Here is a 25373-nt window from a genome sequence, read left to right as displayed (position 1 = left end):
CAGAGCAGCACTGTGGCATCTGTGTTGTGGACTTGGCTTCGATGTTGTTCTCTTGTTGGCCCTGTTGCTTCTCTGGGTCTATTAATATTAGCTTGTTCTAAAAATACAGGGTGGTGTGTGACCTATTAGGACTAAATAGGAGCACAACTTGTACCGGAGACACCCTGTCATGCCATGGATCCTGACTTTGTCCCTGAATGAGCAAATACCTTTTTAATCAAATGTTTTCCAACCCGTCAGGTTTAACTCAGAACATGGAGCTTTGTTCTCCATTTAGTGTTGACGGAATGTAAGGCTGTGTGCTTGTTTGTGTTGTACTTTGTGTGTATGCGCATATCATTATGACCCGGCCTAGACAAATGAACAATAAAGAGAAACATCACATGTTTTCCATTTTATCGCTCATTTTACTTGGAATAGTATTTCGTAACATCTGGACAAGGTCCAACGGTTAAATTGAATTTGTTTCCCCAAATACCTTGTGACAATTGTTGTTAGGATAGCAGCTGAACATTCTCCTGTTGATCTGTGCTGGGAGCAACAGCATGTTGAGTATCTCGCCTAATTCTAATCGAGCTCTGACATGGTATATGTGCTGCAGGGCATCAAAGGAACAATGGCTGCCTTCGTGCAGTTTCTGTTCTATTTCTTGTGTACGTACTGGTCTGTATCAAAAACACAAATCGAGCAACAGACAACCGATTAGCTTTTGTTTTTGTGTTGGTGAGAGAGTGAGTAAATAGGACCCCGGGCGAGTTTACGAGTTACTAAGACGTTCATTGAAGATGGAGACCGAGGACAACATATCTGCAACATATGCTGCTAAACCGTAGTCGAAGGTAGCAGCACCACACATTTGTTTTACCTCCTGAAATGCCATCCACTTCAAAACGAAGAATGCATCAAACTCCGCACGTCCACGTCTCCTCCTGCACCACATAACACGTCAAAGATACCAGAAAATACACCGACGCAAATGACGACCATGCCATCATTTCTTTTTATTTTCTAAAAGCTTGAGTGCAGCAGCCTTGTTTCACATAAAAGGTTCACTGAACTTAACTTCGTTGTGATCCCCCCCCCCATTTTGTTTTGCATGCACGTTTCAAATCCAACAGAATGGTCTGCTTCAATCATTATACTTGTGTCATTTTATGCTTCAAAGTGTTGAATTTAACTTTTATATAGTGATTTTAGAGGAGAAATCAGAATATCGAGATGTATATCGTGTATAAAGCCTACAAATATTGCAATATTGGTTTTAGGCCATATCGTGCAGCTCGTATGCCCAGGGTTTGCAAGTTAGAGACTCCTGCTGTCATGTTATTCAATGTTAAAACTGATCAACTTTCTCGTTGATTTGAAACCCTCGCATCCAAAAATTTGGAGTATGCGTTTTAAGAGTCTGTTAGCCACTGCATTGCATCAACTTTTCCTCTAACAATGGCGGCATACAGCATTCCAGAAATCGTTCATATAGTTGCATGATGTGATTGGACAACTGTCATTAGCTTTGCCTCAGTCGACTGGTTTAGTGTTATCAGTCTGCGGACCCTTCTCTTCTATTTCATAATTTGACTCTGAAACAGTAACCATAACAATAGCAATTCAACAGCACAATAATTTGTCAAAGCATAACTTCTTTACTGTCTCGCTTTACTTCATTTTAGGTCTTCTTAATTGGGTTTTATGTAGTCATCCATCAGTTATTTTTGTTGCTTAAAGTTAAAGTTGATACAAAATTCACTTCGTATTTTGTACCTGCAGGATAAGAATGAGGAAAATACTGTAACTCATTGTCATTGATAATTTCTCATCTTAATACAACAGATACTGTTCAGTTGATTGTATACACACAATTCTTATTTGATTCAGCAAAGGCCATGACATGATCCTCATCAGTCAGCCAAATGTCATATTGTAAGGCTTTGAGTTGACAACAGGCAGCCAGTGAATCTGGATGAGGTGTTATACTGTATTTGTTGGGAAAAGAGGCGTCAGTGATTTAAGGAAATAAATTTAATCTAAGATCATATGAAAAAAAAATGCTATAGGGCTTATGATAAAACAGTCCCAAATCAAAAGTACTTCTCTCAAACAGAGTTCCTTGAAATGTATTTTAGAAATCGATGGCCAAGACACAAAACCTCCTTTCTGCAAAATCCTCTTTTTTGAGAAAACAATATGTTGTTTTCTTGCAGAATGCTATTATTTAAGGATACTTAATGCACAATCCACTGATCTTAGACTTTATTACTGTATCATGTGTAAACAATACCGACTCAGTATTGGTGCCTTGCAAAGTGCACAGAGAAGTTTTTCCGGATCATTTTGCAGATAGGAGGTTTTGCGTTTCGGCCATCGAAATGCACTTGGTGAGATTCTGTAGAGTGGCCCGATGACTGGCATGGAGAATATGGCACGCATACCTCAGTGCAATCTGTCCAAGAAATGAATCTCAAATGTGCTGGGGGGGGCAGAGCACCTCTCCAGTCTACAAGAGAATCAAGGAGACGGGTATCTGCAGGAGGAACCCCTCTATATGGACTCATTCCCTTAGTCTTGGAACAATCCGGCAAAATGTTCTCCTTGATGAGCGCTACAACCACAACAATGCAGTGGGAATTCGGTGCTGCTTGTCTTTCTGTCCTGTCAACGAGATCCTCGTTAATTTATCCCTTAAACTAGAAAAATATTTCCTGGAGAGAAACATAAAAAAATGAGCCAGCTCTGACTGTATTGATTCAAAGGTTATCCCATAAAAAGCAACCAGCATTTACATATGAATGTTCCATTTCTGCGCTTTGTTAGTGCTAAATAGGCTTAATAGGCTAAAACCTACTTTCTGTTAGTGACTCAATGTGACCCAAAAAGAAATCATGAATAATATTTCAATAATTTTGATATTACTGTAGTTTTTGCATAAAGCCCATTATTTCTTGAGAATAATGTATTTCTTCATGTACAAGCAATATTTTCAAAAGAGGCTTATTTTTCGGGTGTAATTAAGGCATGACACAAAAACATGTGGATCAATAGGCCATCAAACTGCTGTCATGGCGAAGTAATATTTTCTTGGACCCTGTCGTATCCCAGGAAACTGTGATGAAGGTAATTCTTACAGTAAATCCATTTTCCACGACTGCTATGATGACATAATAGTAGCATAATAACTTCCTACTCATTCAAAGTGAGAATTAGTTTATCCACCCAGATCCATTTTCGTGGCCTTTCTTTGCCTTTATTTAGTCAGTTTTTCTGTATTTTTTTTCTCAGCACATATGATCCAGTTCTTGTAGAGATATATATAAATATATATTGCTTTTTACAATTTTAATCCAATCCTTCCATATTATGGGGATAATCTGCAAAACATTCTAATGAAACAATTACTTGTAGTCTCCTGTTTGCAATGCACTGAAGCAGTTTTTTTTTTTTTTTTCAAGTGTTGGGGAAACAACTTCAGACTTCAGGTCGAAGACTAACAGACAACAATCCATACTAAACAATCTTAATGAACCATTTCTGTGAACTGCTGCAATTATTTTCAGATTGGTGTATTTTAGCCACAAAGATCACTCCAAAGCCTTTGAAATAAATCTTTTAAAGTTGCTGTAATGCTCCTTGTGGCCTAATTATAGGCTCCTTACCCATGGCAAGGCTTGGGTCTACTGGTAATGCGAGGCCTGACTCCAAGTTTACAAAATGCTTCAGTAAGACACAATATTTACATTTACTATAATCACCTGTAGCTGTGCTACAGTACAAACTGACCTTAATAAAACTTCCTCAGGCTTTTCTTTGGTGTCTAGAGCAGGAATGACTGGGAGGCCCTGGGATATCTACCATGTTGGTGCTCTATCTTTCCTTAACTGTCCACTTGAAGGTTGGCGTCTCACCATGATTAGTCTGCCTCCACTTGGTATTGCACAAAGCAAGCGAGTCACACTTTGTCAACAGGAGTGACGACTGACTGTCTCTGTTTTAGTTAATGAGTGATTGAGTCCTCGGCCGGTGAACAAAGGCTTCGCTCTGTCCTGAACTCAGGCTGTTAGTTAATGACTACTTACAGCATTGTGTTTATCGTTACCTGTCAAGGTGAGTGAGCGATATGTACAGAAGTTTCTGTTGGCGCGGAACAGCTGACCTGACTGACGTCGTCGCTCTCGCCGGTACGATGGCGTCATAGGCCCAAAGTGGAAACATGGAAGTGTTGTCGGCGTTATGTGTGTCAGATCTCTTGTCTAGATGCTTTTGAACGAGCTTCGATGGCTCCTTTGACCAGCTATTGTTCGCCAGTAACCGGTGTGGAAGGGTCTTGTTGAGACTTGCAAATACTAAAGAACCGTTTGCTGCTCTGCTCTCGCCATAGTTTTGGGCGGGTAAATACTGTCTCTTTCAAAGACTGTAGATAATATAGACTTCGACACACGCACACCTTGCTTGCAAAGTTTATACAGTAATCAAATGCTTGGGTTTATGGACACAGGCAGGTGGCCGTGTCAAGAGGGCATCAGCTTGCAGCTATGGACTTAAGTGATGGAATGAAGGCTCAAGAACTGGAAAGTGTCCGTCATTCTTAATGTTGAGCTTGAATCCGATTCAGTCGCGAGTCTCACTTGTAAAGATGCAAACCCAACCGAAGTGATGCTGCCAAACTGTTGAGGTTTGGTGCTGCGACTAAGTAGACTTTGTCCAAACTGCACAAAATAATTTAATGAGTTTTTGTTAATCCCTAAAGTCAAAGTGTGAAAATGATTCTCTGAGTGAAGAGGGAAGCAGGTATTGCTACAGACAGTGTTGTGGAATGTGTGGTGGGGCTTTTGCGGTTTGCACAGTGTTTGGTGGGGGAGGGACTAAAACATTGTTGAGCTGCCTCTAATCCCTCCCTGAACTGAGTCAGTGTTTGCTCTCTCTTTCCCTTAAAGGAACACTTACCTCACTTTCTATTTGCCCTGGGTTTCTCAATTGTTACTATACTACTACTATACCCACTCTATTTTTTGGGGGGGGCTTTCATCTACAAATGAAGTTGTTGACCCAAAACTAGCACTAACAGTTTTCACTGTAGAGGTTGCTATCTGACTCCACTGACAGAATTGTTCTCTTGGTGTTCCCCAGGTCTCAGTGACGTGTCCTGAAGGGCAGATGACAGATTATCACTTGAGCATTTGGTTGAGATGAGGTGAGTCGACTACACACTACAAAAACTAGCTTTAAATATCTGACCTGAATGTATTACTAATCATCTCCACTGCACAAGCTCAGTGTGAGTATTTCTTATTTATTTTTTTACTATTGAATAAGCTAAGATGTTTTTTGTGAAATTTTAAACATGCTTCTAATTAGCCCGCATCTCCAAATTGGTGTTTAGGCAATGTTAGGATTGTATCGCTCCGAAATCAAGAGGAATTCTCTGAATTTGTTTTTCAACTCTTGGCCCTTCAACATTTTATCTGAATCACTAATGAGCAGTATTTTTCTCTTCTCCCCTCAGTGTCGCTTGCCAGCAATGTGAGCTCTACTGACGAACAGTCACAGCTATTTTTCCTGCCAGACCTCCAGCAATCAATCAAATGCTCCAGGACAAGAAACTGGCCAATCATGGCAAGCAGGTTACCAGTGACAGCCGATCCCTAATACCCAGCATAAACCAGCAGCAGCAGGGAGCTGCTGGTCACCTTGGTTCAAAGGCTGCGGGTGCCAGGAACTATGGAGTCAAAACCAACCAGATATCCCCTGGCAACTCCGGGATGAAGGCTGTCAACCAATCAGCGAGCAGTGTTGGCGGGATGCTGAAAAACATATCCAAGCGGGAGCGAAGCCTTTCCACTGACTCTGCTGAATCAAGAAATGCCATTCCTGCAGCTCTGGAGACCGATACCAAAGGAGGTAAGGCCAGCATTCACATAGGACATTGTGCCAGCGTATGGGACATGGATGGCATGTCTCTGTTCGAAGTTGCAGAAGTTCACTTCCTTTAACTTCCTATCAGCAAAATCTTAACCCGAAATACAAGATTACCGTACATGCATTCGCCTCCTCCACAGCAGGAAATGAATGTAAGGACACGGGACAGAAAAATGTGCAATGCCCTGACCTTTCACTGATGCATTAGAATTTCCCACTGACTTCTGATAATGTGCTTCATGCCTGTTCTGCGTCGACATGAGTCACACAAAAACATGTCACAACATTATTCAAAAGGAGTAGATGTGGGGGGGGGGAAGAAAGAGACTGAAAGACCCTTTTAGTGTTGCCTTTTAACATGTCCGTTTATATATTTCAAAGCATGTGATGCGCGTTTAATTTCTGTTGAATGTTTTAGAAGGTCACATAAGCATTTCACTGCAGACGGCATAATCTGATTTTTGCGAGGCATCAGAGCTTGCAGTACATGATTTAAACCTCTCCTTAAAACAGACACACACACACACACACTCTCTCCATTGGCCTCTTTTTCTCATTTCCTCTGTTTGTATTTATGTAGAAAACCCAACGTGCATTCAAATGTAACACAATTCTCCCATCTCACCTTTTCAAATCTCTCCAATACCAGACAAACAAAACCTTGACAGTGACAATTAGGTTCAAGACGGTGTCAGATTTGGCGCAGTTGTTGACGTCACGCTAAGATAAACCAGCTACTAACAAAATATTCTCCGAAGAGGAGGAAGGAAATCTTGTACCACGGAGTCAATAAGATGTTGGGCAATGAACCTGGAAACACTTCACTGATTTGCTTGTAGAGCTTCGGTATGGGCCTGTAATCGGGTATATTCTGGGAACGCTTTTGCTTCTTGTCCATTTGGAGATTAAGTCTATGCATTTTCCATCAGAAGAGGTTTCTGCCTCTTCCACTGCAGGTGGAACTTGTGCATTCAACAATCCCAAATTGCACGATGTATGCCTGCCAAGCGCTTCTCCAAACAGTCCTTATGCAGACATGACTTACACGAATGATTTGAAAATGGTTCAATATTTCATTTTTACTTGTAGATCTTTTTAATAATCAAATCAGCTGATAGCTAAGAATGTTCATTTTTGCATTGATTATCATGCTGATAATTTACTGGTTTGTTACAGAGGTGGGGAACTCCAGTCACCTGCTTTGTCTCGATTATGACTCCACTAGCCACTTTGAGAACTTCAGACTTGCTTAATAGAATAAGATTTGACCTGACGTCTACATTGCATTCATGATTTGAGACTTGACTTGGATTTTAGACAAATGACTTGACAAGTTGATTTCATGCACAGAGCTAGAACACCAGTACATTCACGTCTGACCCGAGAAAATAGTGGTGAGTCTTGTTTAGCGCATTATTTACAATTGTATCTGGGAATGGACAGAAGTAAATATCATTGGCCTTTGAAGGGGCAAGTCAAAGGAGAGTTCTCATCAAAGTATTGTGTGTGTATTATTCTGTAGAGGGCGTCATGCGCAGTAAACGACGCTGTGTTCTGGAAAAGAAACAGCCGTACAGTGGAGATGAGTGGTGCTCGGGACCTGATACAGAGGAAGATGAAGACAAGTTGCACACTGCAGCCCACCGTGAGTCTGCCACCTCCAGAGAGGGGCAAACACATCGACAGTTGCTGTTGTCTGAATGAGGCCATTTGATGTGAAGGCCACATATCAATTGCATTTTTTCTGAAAACAACAGGTTAAAGCTATAAATTATTGATTGGTGTTTTCAGATCCTTCACACAGCAGTCCTACACAATTCCTTCCCCTGATGTGATTAAACATGGCTTTGGCTTTTAGCTCCATCTAGTGTCTGATATTGTATCATTAAAGGTGTGCTGATGGTAAAACGTTAGTCCAGCATACCACCAAAATTAAAACCTGTGCTCTATCGATAGGTCCTGTCGGGGTTCTTACGGAATGCCTGTCTGCAGCCCCCATGTCTCAGTCTGGGGGTCCTGCAATAGGATGTGGAATGGGACCAGGTCTAAAAACAGAAGCACCTCAGCCATCACAGCAAGTATATTATGTCTTCACAACCAACCTTGCCAACAGGTGAGAACAAATTGTAGACCTCACAGATGTGTGATTATATACATGAGAATCATCTTGAGTTTATTTACAAAATCATCAAAACGTACAGTTCACCACTAAATTATGTTGACGAGATTTTGATATTATTGTTTGGCAGTGCTGCAGAGGCAGTAATGAAAGGACAGACTGATTCCATCCTTCTGTTTCACCAGCAAAACATCCCGTGCTCCAAGCTGGGCCAGGTAAGGAATCTAGAGCTCACCTGTAAATTGAACAAAATGTCCAAGTTTGCATGAATGAACAAATACATTTTATTTTCTAACATGTATAAAAATATGTAACTATTTGTACATACAAAAGAAAAATACTGATAAAATAATAAAAGACAAAAACACCGCACATAGTTTGAAAAAGGAGTAGAAAGAAGTGGAACACTTTTTAATTCCTACCCCTTTCTAACTATTGGTCAGTTTGTAGCAAAATATTCAACATAAATACTCATATTAATAAACCATATATACTCCTCATCATGCACAGTTAACACACTTCCTCTTCCATATACTTGTTTAGAAATATCCTTTGTACCTTTTTTTTTTAAACCGATATATGTTTGTACTTTTTCTTTCTGTCTTCAGACTATTCCACAAAGTCACCCCACAGCTAAACATGCACAAGCTTCTCATATTTGTTTGAACCTTTGGTATTTTTAAGTTTAGGTTTTGTTAAACATGTAAAATATAATTATGAAGAACCTGTTTCCAGCACATTAAATTGACTCAATGATTCTCAGATAGTAGCATTTTTTTTTTGTTTTGACAGATAACGCATATATAAATATACTATAGAATATAATAAAAATAAATTTGAAACCAATAGTTCCTATTGGTATTTCAAATTACAATAATCTGTTGTTGAATTTAAATACCATTTTAATGGCTAGAAAATATTTCTGTATCTCCTGTTTCTGCCACAGAACCACCCATCAAGGAAACTTCCAAATTTATCTGAAAAGGTAAATCTAAGTGGTTCTCCACCTGCAGCCACGCCCAAATCCCAAAGTGGAACTCCACGGCCAGCCTCGGTAGGAGTTGGAGGCTCGTTGCATCCTGTAGGGACACCTTCATCAGTTGGACACTCTGATAATGAATCCTCTCAGACAAGACCTGGCGTAGCCACCAGCAATAACGGCACCATTGCCCATAGGTCGGAGGAAGGGAATGCAGCCACGTGTGCAGACTTAGTTGCAGGAACTGGAGATTCAGAGGGCGCGGGAGCTCTGATTCATCCGGCTTCAGCGCCATCTCCCACAGGGAGTCCCTCGATCCTATCGGCACACCTCCAAAGTGAAACTGGTCAAATAAATGGCCCAGAGTGTCCTGACGGTCTTTCCAAAGAGCAGCTGGAGCACAGAGAGCGCTCTTTGCAGACATTGAGAGATATAGAGCGGCTGCTTCTGCGAAGTGGCCCAAATGGAGGCCTCGGAAACACAAGAGGTTCCAATAGCACTGCTGGTAATAACTCATCCAACCTCAATAGCAACACAGATAGAAGTGCTATTCTAGAGGACAGTGATGATGGTCCTAATAATTCTAGAAACTGCAGTAGTGGTAATATGCTGTCATCAGCCTTACCTGGGATAGCAGGGATGAAGAGATATGAGGAACCCCTCCAGTCAGTTATTACTCATGCTCAGTCTCTTCATCCTCCATCTCTTGGTGGACCTACCCTTGACAGCCCACAAAGGGATTCCCACCAGTACTTACCACAACACCCCCATCACCAAATATCTTCCCCTGGGGTTGACATGGGTCAATTACTGGGACCGGAAGGTTTGACGGCAGATCAAATAGCATGGAGAAAACTTCAAGAGGAATACTACCTAGAGAAAAGACGGCAACAGGAAATTCAACCGCACACAAATCCCCAGCACCTGAGAATGATGAGCGAGATGGGAATGCATGGAAGTCCTATGATTATGCGAGGACCACCTCCTCCCTACCACAGCAAGCCTGGTGATCAGCAGTGGGGTCCTGGCAATATGATGGGAGGTGGAATGGGTGGAAATGCACGGATGATAGACATGCACCTTGAAGGCCCTCGTGGCCCAAGGTTTCTGGGACAGATGCAGAGAGGTGCTTTTCCTGGTATGTCGGGGGGTGTTTTAACAGTAGATGGTCTAGGACCCCAAAGGCCCAACAGGCCAGGGATGATATGGCTAGATGATATGCCAAATCAAATTGGTGGTGGAGGTCCCTTTCATGGCTGCTATCCTGGTGGACCTCTACAAAACCTGCAAGAAGACCCAGAGTTTCATATAATGGAGAAATTGCAAATGCAGCGCCTTTCCGCGTTTGAACTTGACAGGTTAGCTAAACAGCAGCAACAAGAAAGGATTATGGATAGTCCTGGGGCCCCAGATTTAACCAGTTTAGGAATGGGTCATGGTCCACCTCCCTCTCGAGCTTTTCCTATGGATTTTCGTGGCTCACGCGAGATGATTGAGTCTCCTGGACGGGGTCCTCAGATGAGAGACTTGGTAAATTCTCCTTTGGGGATTCTCGCTATGAAAATGAACCCACAGATGAATGTTCAGCAGCAACAGCAGATGATGTTATCTCAAAAGCTTAGAGGAGGTCCTGCAGGAGGGGGCCCTTTGTGTGATATGTTTAGTCCTGGAGCGATATCACGAATCAAGGCCGCAGAGAATGTAAGGGGAGGAAATAAGGGAATGATCCCAGGACCCGATGTCCTCTTCCAGTTTTCCAGTCAAGGTCCCTTCTCTGGAGGACAGGTGGAAGGGCCCTATTATCAACAACCTGACCATGAGATGTTTGGGCCTGACCAGCAAGATCTTAGTCAAGTGAGAGCTTTATCTCGGCTAAGTCACATGCCTATGACTGGAGGCTTCAGGGACGCAGACCTCAGTCCTAGGCACCCCTCTGACCTATCAATTAATGTCAACCCACTGACCTCTCCAGTGCCACCTCCTCTTCGGCTCAAATCTCCATGCCTCAACCAAGAGCCATCTCCTCTTCTACCATCCCCCTCTGCTCCAGGACTGAAGTCACCGTCACAAATCTCCTCTGCTGGGCATCACCCCCCTCTTCCCCCTGGTGCTGGGACGCCTTCCTCTTCTTCCATGAAGTCTCCCCAGGTACTGGGATCTGCCAACCTTGTTTTGCACTCTCCATCTGCTTCTCCAGGACACCTCAAGTCCCCAGGCATGGGTGCACGCTCTCCAGGGTGGGCTTCTCCCAAAACAGCCCTTCAAAGTCCTGGTGGTCCACCCAATGGAAAGCTGATGGGCAATGGAAGAAGTAGTTCCACTGAGACGGGTACATTCATATCATACAATTATGGCTCATCTTTAATGTTCCTTGAAATGACTTGGCATTAATAATATTTATGTTCTTTTCAGGCCAATCTCTTCCTCCCAGGAGTTCCAACTCTACTCCTATTAGCCAACCTGGATCTATGAATCCTAGTATGCCCTTTGCATCTTCGCCTAGTGCCCTTCCACCCCAGAATCCTTTATCCCTTATTATGTCTCAGATGTCCAAGTATGCCATGCCCAGTTCTACGCCCCTCTACCACGATGCAATCAAAACAATTGCCACTTCTGATGATGAGATGATGCCAGATCGACCTCTTCTAGCTGGTGTCAGCATTGGAGGTAGGAAAACAGAAACGCATTGTTAGACAGAAAAAAGAGCTTTTACAATTTGGTAGTATGTCGACAGGAAGCAGCAGAGTCATCCTGGTCCAGTATATCAATTGTAGATTTTTCTCAACCTTAACTCTATGACTTCAATGATATATATTTTTTTAAATACCTCCAGTTCATATTTGCGTTTTCACATGTTGGTCATGCTTTGTCACCAGGAAACATGGGAAACCCCCACACCCCCAATGGGCCCCACAGTGATCCTCAAAGTCCCATGGGTATTCTAAGCCAAGGCCAGCAGCACTTGCCTCACGAGGCCCCCGGACCTTTGCTTTCTTCTCCAAACAACATTTGCATGTCTGCCATGAATGCTGCCATGATGGGAGGATGCCCGCCTGAGGGAATAGGGCAATGCAATGTTTCCCCAGTATCTCAGAACCAGATGGCAGGATTTCCTCGCATCCAGCACCCACCACATGGGCCCATGCACTCTCCTGTTGGTGAAATGTTGCAGAATTTCTCTCAGCCTAATGAGAATATTCTTTCACCACAGCAGTTGCTTCGGTTTAGTAAAGGTCCTCCCCACCAACGCCCTTCCCATCCCTCAAACTCATTTGCCTCTTTGCCTATTGGGGATGGCCCAGATCTTCGCGATGTCATACGACACACTCACACAGGGATCCCTGAGTTTGATTTGTCCCGTATCATTCCCTCTGATAAGCCCAGCAGCACTCTTCAGTATTTTCCAAAGAGTGAGCCGCATCAAAATCCACATCAGGGTCCATCCCAGCAACCAACTCCACAGCAGCTCCTCAAACAACTGCCTTTGTCTGGCCCTCCACAGAGTAGTGGGACTTCAGCCAACACCCACTTGGCATATTTACAGAATATGATGGCTGAACAGCAGCTGTCACCTCACCCCACCCACGGTGTAATACGCCAAAGTGTGGGCATTCCTCCTGGGGGCTCGAGGGCTATGGTTTCTGGTGGAGGTATGGGTTCCATGTGCCCTCCAGGACATGTGATGACAAGGACAGGCATGATGCCTCAGCAGCAATTCCAGCAACAGCAAGCAATGATGGCCAACAGCCTTCTTCACCATCCTACTAATCAGTATCCTGGCATGATGCCCTCACAGCAGCACCCACACAATTTGATGGCACAACAGAACATGATGATGATGCAGGCAAAGCAGCGAAGTATGTCTGGGGATCCTTTTGGCCCCCAGGGTCCTCTCATCTCCCCTCAGGGTCCCATGATGACCCCTTCTCACCCAGAGTCTGGTATGATGGGACGCCAGTCTCTCAGACAAGGTGGAATGTCTCTGGACAGCCCCATTGGATATGGGTCTGGCGGTATGGCCAATATGCCATTCTGATCCAGCCTCCATAAACTGTAAAATGAAACCCATTTTCAGTAGGTTACATTGTGTTCAACGTTCTTTCTTTAATGTTCTTCAGACGGTTATTTGAAAAGAGCAACTGTAAAAATAAATCGGCAACAATTTTAGATTACAAATGATGCAAAGTATTGATTATTTAAAAGCACTGTAATATGGTTCAATATCTGAAGCCATTTTCTGAAATTCTGTATAAAATGTATATTTGAAAGATGTTTTGATATTTTGTTTGAATGTTTTAATATAATTTTTTCCACATCAAATATTTGTTCATATACAGTATATAAACGTATAATGTTAAAAATATATATATAAAAATAATACTGCATATACCATGCAGTAGTGTTTGTTTGCAGTCGTCCTGCTTAAATGTGCTTTAATATAAGTCTGAAAATATAACATTGATCTCTAATAATGTAATGTGTTTTTGGCTGTTGTGTCATCAATTATTGTTTAAGAACATTAGTACCAGTGTTGCTTTGTCCGTCCATCTGTTAGCAAGATGACTCCAAAAGTGCTTGATGAATCTTGATTACATTTTCCAGAAATGTTGGAAATGTTACCAGAAACTGATGATTCACTGATCACATTTTGGTGATGATTCAGAAAAGATCCTGGATTATGGATCACTTTGAAATCTTCGGTAACATTGCAGTCAATGGAGCTTCAAAATTTGTTTCTCAATATCTCAGTTGATTATTGACTGATGTTTATGGAATTTGACAGTCATGTAGGGAGGGGGGGGGGGGGGATCTCTGTCACCACCGGGTCGGATCCAGAATAGTCAGTAAAAATATTTAATTTTAACATTGAAAACTCCATTTACAGATTCACAAATCGGTTAAAAATACACATCAATGCCGATTCACTTTCACTTTTCATGGTTGGTGTATAAAGATACCAAGAACAATTTAGAACCTTTTGGTGATGATCCAGTCAGATCAGCATGCAAGTCTAATTGAGGGGAATGAGCTGCCCGGGGTGTGTTTTTAGTTCACCATATAATCAGGATTGGGTAACCTTCTGAGTCCCTTAAACCCCACCTTCTCCGGTTGTGTTGAGCTATGATCAAAAGAACAAAATGCAGTTGGACAGGGCAGCTTCCAGTTAGGAATATGCATGCAAGTTGCATTTCCGAGGTGGGGCGCCTTGCTGTCATGGATATGGCCCTGGGTGAACAATGAATGATTCACAGATCTGGTTAATTACATTTAGATCTGCTAAGACACTTTATCCAGAACAAGTGTGTGTAAAAGTAATTTGAATTGATGTTCTGGTGCTTAACATAAATCTAAGCATAAAAATGTAAAACTAAAGGAGAAATATCCTAAAGCACACAGAGTAATTGTGCAAATATTTTGTTGTACAGTATAGCAATGCGCATTTATGTGAGGATGTGCAAATAGATGATTAATGGAATCTGAGAGACTCGGAGATGTTTGGGGGGGCTTTGAGGGACGGCTGAATGGACGATGCCTGCACGGAGCGGTCTGCCTTTGTCCCTGGCAGCGGCAGTGGCATCCAAGAAGGCGAGGATGGAGGCGGAGACGCGCGTCGTCGCTGACCGTGGAAGGTTTAATATGTTGTGACGGAAGAATTTCGTGCTTTTCTTAGGCAGTTATGTTAAAAATGATTAAGCGTTGTTAGGGTGAAAGAAGCAATTTCAAGATGCCACTATAATTGTAATAAAATAAAAATCACCGTTCGTTTCTAGGAGCTAAATAGTCAATCGATTGTGAAAATAATCGGCACATTCGTTGATAATTAGAATGTTGATATAACACGCCACTATAGCTATTCGGAATCACTTTTTTTTAAATTAAGTGATACATTCATCATTTAATTTTAATAATAATAATTTGGACCGAACACTGAAAGTAAACCCTTGATTTGAGCTGAAAACAGCTGATTCGACGGGGAGGCGGGTTTAAATACGAGCGGACGCCATCTTGATCGGCTGGTTGACGAGACTTTTTCGTAGTCAGCTCAGGTTGAGTAACGCTATACTTTACACTGCACAGAGAATCGGTTTTAACTACTCAAAGGTAAATTTCTACGCATCTAATTTGTTTCTATTTAGCGCTAGCCTCTATTGGTAACCAGAGGCGTCATTGTTTTGTGGTGACTTCTTTAATAGCGAGAACTCTTATCTCGCCACCGCTAGCCATTTTATGTTAGCTTGCTAGTAGCCCAGTCTCGGTAACCCCTTCGACTGAGGAAATGCTAGCTAGTGAACGTTTTTTTTTTATGTGTAGGTTTGTTTGGGGGTAAACTAACAGTGAGTTGGGTTAATTACTTTAATAATGGGTGTTGATCAGGGTAAATGATACAGAATCCCGTAGTACAACGGTGATTACTGAAGCAGCACAACAGAAGCATAAGGCTAAACGCGTATGTGCTAGTGAGGCAGATGTCAGTGGCTAACAGTGGGTAAGCTATCTTCGTTCCCTTTGGGATGTTCGATCAAAGTGTTAAGAAATGCCAACACGCTATCTTGTATTTGTTTCTGGTTTTTTACGCAAGACGTCTGAACGTGTAAAATCTGGAAATTCGACGAGTTGGGCACATATTGACGTTTTCCGCTGTTAGCAAGGGCCAAGCAACTAACTTGTCACCCGCTGCTATGTCTGCTAACTTTTGACGCGAGGCCAGTTGTCTGTCGTCAACGCATTAAATATCGATTCCGTGGGACTCGCTGCCTCTACAAGTCAACATTTTTGGTTTTTTTTGCTGTGCATTGCCATTAAATTGTTAGTTTTTGTGCGGGACGCTGCTTCTAACCTTGTGTTTGGTATTTTTCAGGGTTGGATACACGGAGAAAAGGACGCGGCGCGCAGGTTATGCTGCACAAGGTGGCAGCGTAGACGGTCGGCCAATACTGGAAAACGGCTTCCTTGTGTGTGGGTTTCCAAATAACAATGGTAGCTTGTATCTACAAGCACTAAATTACTAAAGAATTCAATGCTCCCAAGTCTCCTGGAAAAAAATATAGGAGCTTGTTCCTCTTTGTTTTCTTCTTTCGATATTTTACTCTGATGAGTTTTGCTTATGCAAGAGATTTGGATAATTATTTAGTCTCAAGAGGAAAGGACAATCTTGGGTTTTGAGTGGTCCCAAAGGGTTGGGCTCTCTCCTATTAGAGGCTTTATTGCTCCTAGAGCAGAAAGCTCAAGCGAACTAAACATGAGTACAGCCAGGACGGAGAACCCAGTTATTTTGGGCTTGTCCAACCAGAATGGACAACTGAGAGGTTCCGTGAAGCCCGCCGGACCCCCGGGTGGCGGCGGCGGAGGTTCCCAACATCAGCTTAACCAGATGAAGAGCGCAATCAACAATGGCAGTTCCCAGTCGGCTCCAACAACCAACGCTGTCGTCAAGTAATTAATGATTCTAGGAATGCATGAATTGGGACTTGATGTCTTTTGTGTAATGGCACAATTATTTGTGATGATTTTTGCTCTCGTGGTATTTCCTGACATTATTTCACAGGCCTGGAGATGACTGGAAGAAAAATTTGAAATTGCCACCAAAAGACATGAGGATGAAAACTTCGGTTGGTACAATATATTTTGAGCTGAAACTTCCCGAGTTTTGAAATGGAAAAATGAAGTTTAATATTTCTTTTCATCAATCTTTAGATATATTTGCTCATGCTCCAGTAGCTGCGCTAACAGTATAATTGAATTGATGCCATACTTGCTCGTGATTATATGTGTATTGACATGTCATAAAAATGCTCTTTTAAAAACATAACACAATATTAACCTTCACTGAAGCCTTCAGGGATACAGTTGCGTGACCTGGAGCCAATCATTCTCAATTAGATTGTAGAAAAACATTATTTTCCGTATCTCATACAAATTTAGCTTTATTTGCGAACGCTACCTTTTGATCAACCCTGACCCATTCCAGTCGGATGTAATCCATACATTCAACCAGATCTTTAAGTCATTGTGTTTTCTTACAGGATGTGACTGCAACAAAGGGCAATGAGTTTGAAGATTACTGCCTAAAGAGGGAGCTGCTCATGGGAATATTTGAGATGGGCTGGGAAAAGCCATCTCCAATCCAGGTACATTCTGACATAACTTTATTTCAGCTGAAATGTATACCAGCGATATTCTATGAATTTGCATACTGTAACCGTATGTAAAATACAGAAATGTCACTAATATTACTTATAAACCGAAATACAAGTCGACGCCTTCCACAATTTGTTTTATCTTAACTTAAAGAACTTAATTGCATTATTTGATAATGAACACATTTCATATAAGAATGAGACTCTTTATTGTCGTGATACAACAGAATTGTGAGGTTAGAAAGGCGTGTGAGTCCTGAGCTGCTGCAAGTGGAGCCACAATAAACAAATGTAATGTTCCTAACAAGTATGATAAAAATGTTTTCTGTCTGAACTCAGCAACCCTTGATTCTTTTAAAGCACCCAGTGTAGACCCCCAAAAAGAATAATTGCACGGTGGGGTAGTGGTTTGCACGGTAGCCTCACAGCAGGAAGATACCGGGTTTGAATCCTATCTGAGGAGTTTGTATGCTCTCCATGTGTCCGTGTGGGTTTTCTCCAGGTTCTACGGTTTCCTCCAAAAACATGCAATTTGTCTGCGATTTGCCAAATATAGTGAATGTCCAACTTTTGTTGTCTACCATGAGGGAGTACATTTTCTTTGTCCTTGGTTTACTTGATGTCTCCTTTCCTCCCCAAGCACATCAATGGGTACCCACTACCTGGTTGCTGATTCACCAGTTGTCTCGCCATCGGCCAGTTGGTTTGATATACAAACCAGGAACGCTTAACAAGATAAATAAATACATTTTATTTGTAATGCACTTTACATTTGAAACAAATCTTGAAGTGCTACATTAAAGGAGAAAATACTAAAATAATTGTTGGAAAACAGGGCAGAGAAATTATTACATTCCAATCAGCAGTCACCTACACAAAGCTAAAAAAATAAAAAATAAAAGTTTTAAAGTCCCATTAGGCAATTCCTTGTTAAAAAGAAATGTCTTTAGTCCACTTTGCATCCATTGACTGTGGTGCGTTCAGGGAGGGCATTCCACAGCCGTCTCCCATAGTGCAGGTTTTGCCTTTGAGTGAGTTGGGAGTTTCCAGAGTGGGAGGAAGACGGCGGTTCAATGAGCTTTAGATAGGAGTTGCCGTTGCCGTGGGTGCACTGATGGGTGAGGAGGCAGACCTTGTACTCGATCCTGCAGGAGACGGGAAGCCAGTGTGATACGCTCATATTTCCGCACTCATCAGCAGCACTGTTCTGGATGTATTGGAGCTTCTGGATGCTCTTGCTAGGGATCCCAATAAGAAGTGCATTGCTGTCGTCGAGCCCAGAGGAGACAGAAATAATTATTTTGAGAAGCCTGTGACCAGGTTTAGTGTTTAGACGTGAGTTTCAGTTTCACTCTTTTTTTTTTGTTCAGGAGGAAAGCATTCCCATTGCCCTGTCAGGAAGGGATATCTTGGCCAGAGCCAAGAATGGCACGGGAAAGAGTGGAGCTTACCTCATTCCCTTACTTGAACGCATTGACCTGAAGAGGGACCACGTACAAGGTAAGCATTTTCTGCCGTTTACTGGGAGTCAAGTAAAAGTGGAGGTGACACGTTTCTCACCTTATCAGTCGTTCTTCCGGAGGATTGGAATGTTGTGGCACTATAGACATTACAAAATGTGAATAAAATCAAAGTTGAATGGGAACGAGGGGCAGCAAGAGTTATTAATGCTAAGTCTCTGCTACATTTGTTGTATTTGAGTCATACTATTTAGCCACCGGAGCTGGGAAATTCACATTCATGTGGTGGTGGGGGCAATAAATTGATCTTTCAGTTTGTATAAATTTGATTTTCAATTTATATTTTTCAAGTAAAAATGTCAGCATTCCAGTGTAAACTGCAAACAAACCATGTGAATGTGCTCAAACCATTGAAACACCATATTTAAAATGGCATAAAGACTTTAGATTTCAAATGAGAAATCAAATTGCTTTTTGAAAAGGATATTTCCATTTTGAAGTTTCTAGCAAAACATTTCCAAAACGTTGAGTGGCAACCAAAAGACTGGGAAAAGTGAGAATGCTCAGATTAAGCAGCTGGTGGGACATCTCCGAATGGCTGGAGTTCACTAGCAGCTGGTTAGTGACATGGGTGGGCTTCATCCCTTTAAAGAAGACTACTCTGGCAAATAATGCAGCTATGTAAGAATGTTTCATAATGTAAAACTGCATAAGTTTATTTTTTACCACAAAATATTGAACTATTTGGAGAATATCAATAAATCTTAGTATGCGAGGACGGAAACCAGTGCTGGATGGGATCCTCGCGTTGCACAAATGGCACTGCATTAAAACCAGAAGCAAGTCTCGTATTTTCATGCAGTGAAAATGTTTGGTACGCTATGAATTTGTCTCCTCCATTTCGCAAATGTTTAGTGTTGAGAGGAAAGATTATGCAATACAGTTTTAAATAGGATCCCGTTCCGAATTAAAATATGTTTATGGCTTCAGATTTTAAATTAAAATCATTTTCAAAAACTTCACCTTATCCATAAACATTTGAAATGTTGTTTGTGGCGTTATCAATAAAATATGGGCGTTCAATGGGTTGTAAATCATTGCACACTATTGCATAGCATTCCAACATCTTTGAAAACTGCCTTGTTTAATGCTGTATCGATTTTGCTTATTTTAATCGGACGTTTGGATTTGACAGAGAATAATATAACAGTAACTGAATTGGCTACTCCGTAGCATACAGTTAGCACTGTGTGCTATACCCCATTAAATTTACGCGTACCAACTTACTTTCAACATTGTGCGTTTTCTTCCACACCGTTTCAACCTTTCTCCATATTGATTTAATAGTTTAGAAAGATTTGGGTTTTTTGGGTCCAACAAAAGCTGGTTCGGGTTTCATAATTTGTTTCTGTTTTACAGCTGTGGTTATAGTGCCCACCCGAGAACTGGCTCTGCAAGTAAGCCAAATATGTATCCAGGTCAGCAAACACATGGGTGGCGTGAAAGTAATGGCAACCACAGGTGGAACCAACCTGCGTGATGACATCATGAGACTCGATGAAACTGGTAAGAGTCAGTTCATACAAATCATGTCCACCTGATGTTCTACGATATCTGAATGAAGGTTCCCATGTGAGCTATAGATGCACATGTCCTTTCACATTGGGGGTAGTAGTAGTAGTGCAGAGCAATTATTGATGCCCATCTATCAAATATTTAGCCAGAACTATCCTATTTCCATTTATGACAATTGATATAGCAACAAGGCTGAGCTGGACCAGTGCTAAAATCTCTAACTCTTTCAAAGCCATTGACGGCTTTCTAGATTCTAAACCTAAACATTGAATTGGGTTCTTTGAACTCCCCTCCATGGCCAATAACTCCAGAATGGAGGATGGTAGGTGTTTGCAGAGTACAAAATATTCTGTCAGGCTTAAAAAATGGGGAAAAATGAGCAAAAACTGGGGCACTCGGCATATAGCTGAGCTGGAAATGGCTGACACTGAAAGAGTTAACACAAGCTGAATGATTTAAAAAAGCCTAATTGTAAACAAAACTATGGATAAATGTCTAGATGCATTTCTCCATTAGTTCATGTCACCATCATACAGGTGTGAAATGGAAGGAAACCTGTTCCTGGCTTGCAATGGCCTGTTAGTTTTTGCATTTTAAATCATCAGCCAAGTATAGCACTGCTGCTCTGAAGTGCAAATCTCACAACCAAATCTTTACCAATGCTTCATTTGACAGTACACGTGATCATCGCTACACCTGGGAGGATTTTAGACCTCATCAAGAAAGGAGTTGCCAAAGTCAATCAAGTGCAGATGATCGTGTTGGATGAAGTAAGTCGTTTATATTTTAACCTCCCAAAGATTAAAAATGGACTGAATTTAACCTTGAGCCATTTAAGAGGCTAAACTACTGGTGGAGAAGCTGCTCAATGTCTTTCCTTGCGTGACCCTCTGCTCAACAGGCTGACAAACTCCTGTCCCAGGACTTTGTGCTCATGATGGAAGAGATTCTGGGCTTCCTGGCTAAACAGAGGCAGATTCTGCTTTATTCTGCCACCTTCCCGCTCAGCGTGCAGAAGTTTATGGTAAGTGGCTCACTTGATCAGATCACGTCTGACTGATGACAAATCTTCATCTGTTGCACAACCTGAAACCGTTTCCTGTTTTCTTACTGTGCTTTTTAGTCGGCACACCTGCAGAAACCATATGAAATCAATCTGATGGAGGAGCTTACACTGAAGGGTGTGACTCAGTATTATGCATACGTCACTGAAAGGCAAAAAGTCCATTGCCTTAACACTTTGTTCTCCAGGGTAAGTGTTTCAGTTCCATGTTTACAATAGTATGAGATTAACCATCTCATCTCGGTAGTTATTAATAGCACAATAGTGCATTACTGGTTAATGTTACAATGACTTATAGACAAAGGAAACGCGCACCTTAATTATGCTGCAGGGAATTATAATAAGAGAAAATTCTGGATGTATTCAATGTTTGAAATTTAGACTTAAGCTCTGCATTTATGGTCCAAACACGGTCCCAATCGAATTTGAAATGATGCAACCAAATTTTAAGAGATGTGCTGTTTTTGAATGGCGCCAAAATGTGCTAGAAACTAAAACGTGACTATTTTCTCACCGTCTCTCTCTCTCTCCAGCTCCAGATCAACCAGTCAATAATCTTCTGCAACTCCTCTCAGAGAGTGGAACTCCTTGCCAAGAAGATCTCCCAACTTGGTTATTCGTGTTTCTACATTCATGCCAAGATGAGACAGGTCAGGCATCCCGCAAAGTGGCGTGTATTTCTGTCGCGTAGACGCCTGTATGTGAATGAATGTGGCGCCTGAGAGCACTTTCCTTTTTCTTGCTGTTCAGGAGCATCGTAACCGCGTGTTTCACGACTTCAGAAACGGCCTCTGCAGGAATCTTGTCTGTACTGGTGAGTGGCGGCGCCTCTGGCATGCGCGTCTGTGAGAAAAATGATTTCTAGAGCAATTGTGTTGCAAGCAGAGACCGTGTTTACTGAATGCTACCAGACTTGCTCTGCCACACTCGAGCCGTTGTGGCAATATGTCTGCTGGGATTTCAGACTCGCAATTGAGCCTGTAGTCACAATTTGAAAGACAACCTAATTTTTGACCAATTTTCATAAAGGTATCCAAGCAAAGTTGACCATGATCCTTTGCTTGGACCAAGCAATCTTTCATGTGTCTGCTTGGTTCTCACCGTTAAGTTTGGTATTTAAAAACAACTCTTAATATTTTTGTCTTCAACATCCAGTTTCTAGTGGCTGGATTAACAAAAAAATGACTTGAATGTCTTTTGTTTTTTTCTTTTGCGTGTGCCTTAGACCTTTTCACAAGAGGAATTGACATTCAAGCTGTCAATGTCGTAATCAACTTTGACTTTCCCAGGCTGGGAGAGACGTACCTTCATCGCATTGGTAGATCTGGTAAGACCCTGTTCAATTTGGAGGGTCATCGGCAGCTTCTTGTGCAAAAAGTCATCTCAATGTCATCAGTGATGAAACAAATCAAGACTTACTTTCGTCATTATTCAGGCCGCTTCGGGCACTTGGGTCTCGCCATCAACCTCATCACTTATGATGATCGGTTCAACCTGAAAGGTATCGAGGAGCAGCTTGGAACGGAGATCAAGCCGATCCCGGGCATCATTGACAAGAGCCTATATGTGGCAGAGTACCACAGCGAGAGCGGTGAAGAAGTCAAGCCATGAGCCGGTAAGTCCTTCCGAGCTACGCTTCCCATGTGGGGCGGTGGCGCCGCTCTACTCGGTGTGACCCTCAGCCACCTCCGAGGAGGGTCTGGACCTCCTCGATGCAGCAGCGACCGAGGCGACCTGAAGCTGTGCATCTCTCAGTTTTTGCAGTTTGCTAATTTTAGTGATAGAATTTTCACCTTTACTGACGTCAACCTGTGATGGGAAGGATGGTCGATACACATCGGCGCAACTTGGATCTTTGGGATTGACCGGACTTTCTACGTGACCCAGCACGGTTTTGTGTACCTGTTTAACCTGAGTCTCGTCTCGCTGCTTTTATTTTGACTGCTGGAACACATTAAAACATGTCCAGACCATCGTACATGTCAAATTCACGGCTCAGACAAACCGCTTGTTAGCGGATCTGGTCTAATTTTACTTCACTCTTCTTTCTCTACAGATCGGTCCATCCTCCATTCCCCTTTGAACCTTTTTTTTTCCACCCCCACCCCCACCCCCCGTTTTGGATTTCGTTTTTGTACAGTTTGTCTTTATTTTTTGACGCCACCATACGGAACGTGTATTTTGATGGACGAGTTTTGGAACTCATTCGCCCTTCTGCGGGGCTCTGCGCTGCGATGCCACACACTGAAGACGTCGGAACTGGGGAGGACGGTATGGGACCAAGTTGAGAATATATCAATGCACATGGTGACGAGACATATCCAGCAGTGACACGAAGCCAGCGCCGACAGACGGATGCACGACAGCCTCCACTCGCTAGTCTTTGTTTTGGAAGTTTGACCCAGTTTATATCAAGTGCCTTAACAAGCAGTTCAACTCATTTCTAAAGTAATAACCCTCCATTATCCACCGTTAAGCTCACTTCATACCACACACACACACACTCATTGTTACCTAGCTGATGATTTGTCACCGAGTTAATGTTGAACCACAAAGTAGAATCCATGACTGTTTTTGGTTGGCTCATCCGTTTAGCGGCGATGGAGATAATTGGGAAGGAGGACGGTCTGCATTTTGGGAGGGAGGACGGTCTGCATTTTCTTGCTGGTTCCACTTGTGTCTAGCGGATTGAGGACAAACTTGGATTTTCCACGGACAGAGATGCTGGATTTATCTTCCGAAGAGACTGCTGTTTCTCGCTGACGCTTATGAGAAACCTTTTGCTTCTAAAAGACCCAGACGCGTCCCTCCTGTCTTCAGCAGCAGAACACTAAAACGTACACGCAGCCTCTCAACACCACGAGCCGTGAGGATTCCTGTTTCGGTGGAGTTGATTTGTAGGGAACGCTTCTTTCTTTCTTTCTTCTTTGCCCTGTGTTTCACTTTCCTATGGGTGGCCATATTTAATTCTGCGAGACGTGCAGCCGACGTGTGGGCTGCCCCTTACATTTTGTGTATATACCTTCATTTTAAAACTGTTTTAAACAAGTTCAAAAAGGCTGGCTGACAAACTGAAAAGCTGTTTATCCCATTCTCTCTTCCTAGCACTGGAGACGATTCCCTTATTTGTCAGTATGTTTCATCTGTAGTATTGGCCTGTGAATTTATTTATAATTTTAGAAATTGCTGCATTTATTAGAATCTAAAACATTTAAATGACGATGTGCATGAAATGCTTTTGGAGGAAGACTTCAGCAGTGATAAGATTTTAGCCCCTCCAAATTTCGAAAGCGCGTGCAATTCTAGAAAGCTGCACTTCAACTGAGATGGTTTAAATATGGCCCCTATTCTTTTGCTACCAGTGTCGACAAGTGTTCGGTCTAGACAGATTTCTTGGGTAAACTTGCGCATTGGAAAAGTGAATTATTTGTTGTCACCAGCCTTAACTTGTGAGACATTCTCTAGGACTTCTGCTTACAGAGAATGTTGTTGGAAAAGAATATAATATTCCATCATGTAGTACTACTTGCTGCAGTGCAGCTGAATTGGCAGATAATTTGTTTTCTGGGGGGTGGGAGGGGGGCTAAGATGTTGCGTCAATCTACGAGCTCTGAAAATGCAGCTACATTGTTTTGCGACCCTTTGGGAGGGGGTTGGGGGGGGGGGGGGGGGCACTAGATAAATTTTGTCCTTTGTAAGACTGGGGCTGTATCAAAATTAACCATCTGACCTAAAGGTTCAGCGGGGATTTCTCGATTTGGAGTCTCCTGACTTTAATACATCCGGCTAAGAAAAGGTGCCTCATGAAGAGAAAAAAAATCACCTAAATGAGTTGGGCTACACTGAAATACAGAGATGGGTTCACGCGGTAAAACGTGTAGCACTGCGCTTTGTTCGCCTATTAGAGAAAATATATGGCAGTGTGGAACTTGGACAGAAATGTCTTGGGGGGGGGGGGGGGGGTTACAAAATGACGCTTTGTTGGACTGTTTAAGAAGTGACTCGGGGTGCAGAGTTAATGATTCAACTCTCTACCCTTTATTGTGTTTATTTTGGGGCTGTGGGTTACAGTTTGACCTCGTTTAGCTTAAAGGTGGTCGGGCCTCTCTCGGACACCTTTATGCAAATG

General features: G+C 42.3%; 2 protein-coding genes across 2 annotated transcripts; both read left to right on the top strand.

The window, feature by feature from the left end:
- The first annotated feature begins 5576 nt into the window (after positions 1-5576).
- LOC137912778 (B-cell CLL/lymphoma 9-like protein) lies at positions 5577-13436 on the top strand. The gene is made up of 7 exons (XM_068756916.1): positions 5577-5892; positions 7433-7555; positions 7867-8023; positions 8160-8244; positions 8976-11337; positions 11421-11675; positions 11885-13436. The coding sequence occupies exons 1-7, from the start codon at positions 5577-5579 to the stop codon at positions 13042-13044; spliced, it is 4458 nt and encodes a 1485-aa protein (XP_068613017.1). The 3' UTR covers positions 13045-13436.
- A 2696-nt stretch (positions 13437-16132) lies between these two features.
- On the top strand, positions 16133-24808 carry ddx6 (DEAD (Asp-Glu-Ala-Asp) box helicase 6). The gene is made up of 13 exons (XM_068756908.1): positions 16133-16442; positions 16555-16618; positions 17033-17137; positions 18517-18646; positions 20026-20172; positions 20857-20951; positions 21083-21205; positions 21305-21433; positions 21778-21894; positions 21995-22058; positions 22470-22571; positions 22680-22859; positions 23301-24808. The coding sequence occupies exons 1-12, from the start codon at positions 16249-16251 to the stop codon at positions 22853-22855; spliced, it is 1446 nt and encodes a 481-aa protein (XP_068613009.1). The 5' UTR covers positions 16133-16248; the 3' UTR covers positions 22856-22859; positions 23301-24808.
- The last annotated feature ends 565 nt before the right edge of the window (positions 24809-25373 follow it).

Source organism: Brachionichthys hirsutus, unplaced genomic scaffold (genome assembly GCF_040956055.1).
Source record: "Brachionichthys hirsutus isolate HB-005 unplaced genomic scaffold, CSIRO-AGI_Bhir_v1 contig_1025, whole genome shotgun sequence".
In the NCBI taxonomy this organism is placed as follows: Eukaryota; Metazoa; Chordata; class Actinopteri; order Lophiiformes; family Brachionichthyidae; genus Brachionichthys; species Brachionichthys hirsutus.
This window is presented reverse-complemented; position numbering and strand designations above follow the sequence as displayed.

Bases quoted from the DNA above. Each gene is read 5' to 3' on its own strand.
- LOC137912778 (XM_068756916.1), top strand. From the start codon at position 5,577: ATGCTCCAGGACAAGAAACTGGCCAATCATGGCAAGCAGGTTACCAGT. The intron at 5,893-7,432 runs GTAAGGCCAGCA...ATTATTCTGTAG, and splicing joins GGAGACCGATACCAAAGGAG to AGGGCGTCATGCGCAGTAAA. The intron at 8,245-8,975 runs GTAAGGAATCTA...TTTCTGCCACAG, and splicing joins CGTGCTCCAAGCTGGGCCAG to AACCACCCATCAAGGAAACT.
- ddx6 (XM_068756908.1), top strand. From the start codon at position 16,249: ATGAGTACAGCCAGGACGGAGAACCCAGTTATTTTGGGCTTGTCCAAC. The intron at 16,619-17,032 runs GTTGGTACAATA...GTTTTCTTACAG, and splicing joins ACATGAGGATGAAAACTTCG to GATGTGACTGCAACAAAGGG. The intron at 22,572-22,679 runs GTAAGACCCTGT...GTCATTATTCAG, and splicing joins TCATCGCATTGGTAGATCTG to GCCGCTTCGGGCACTTGGGT.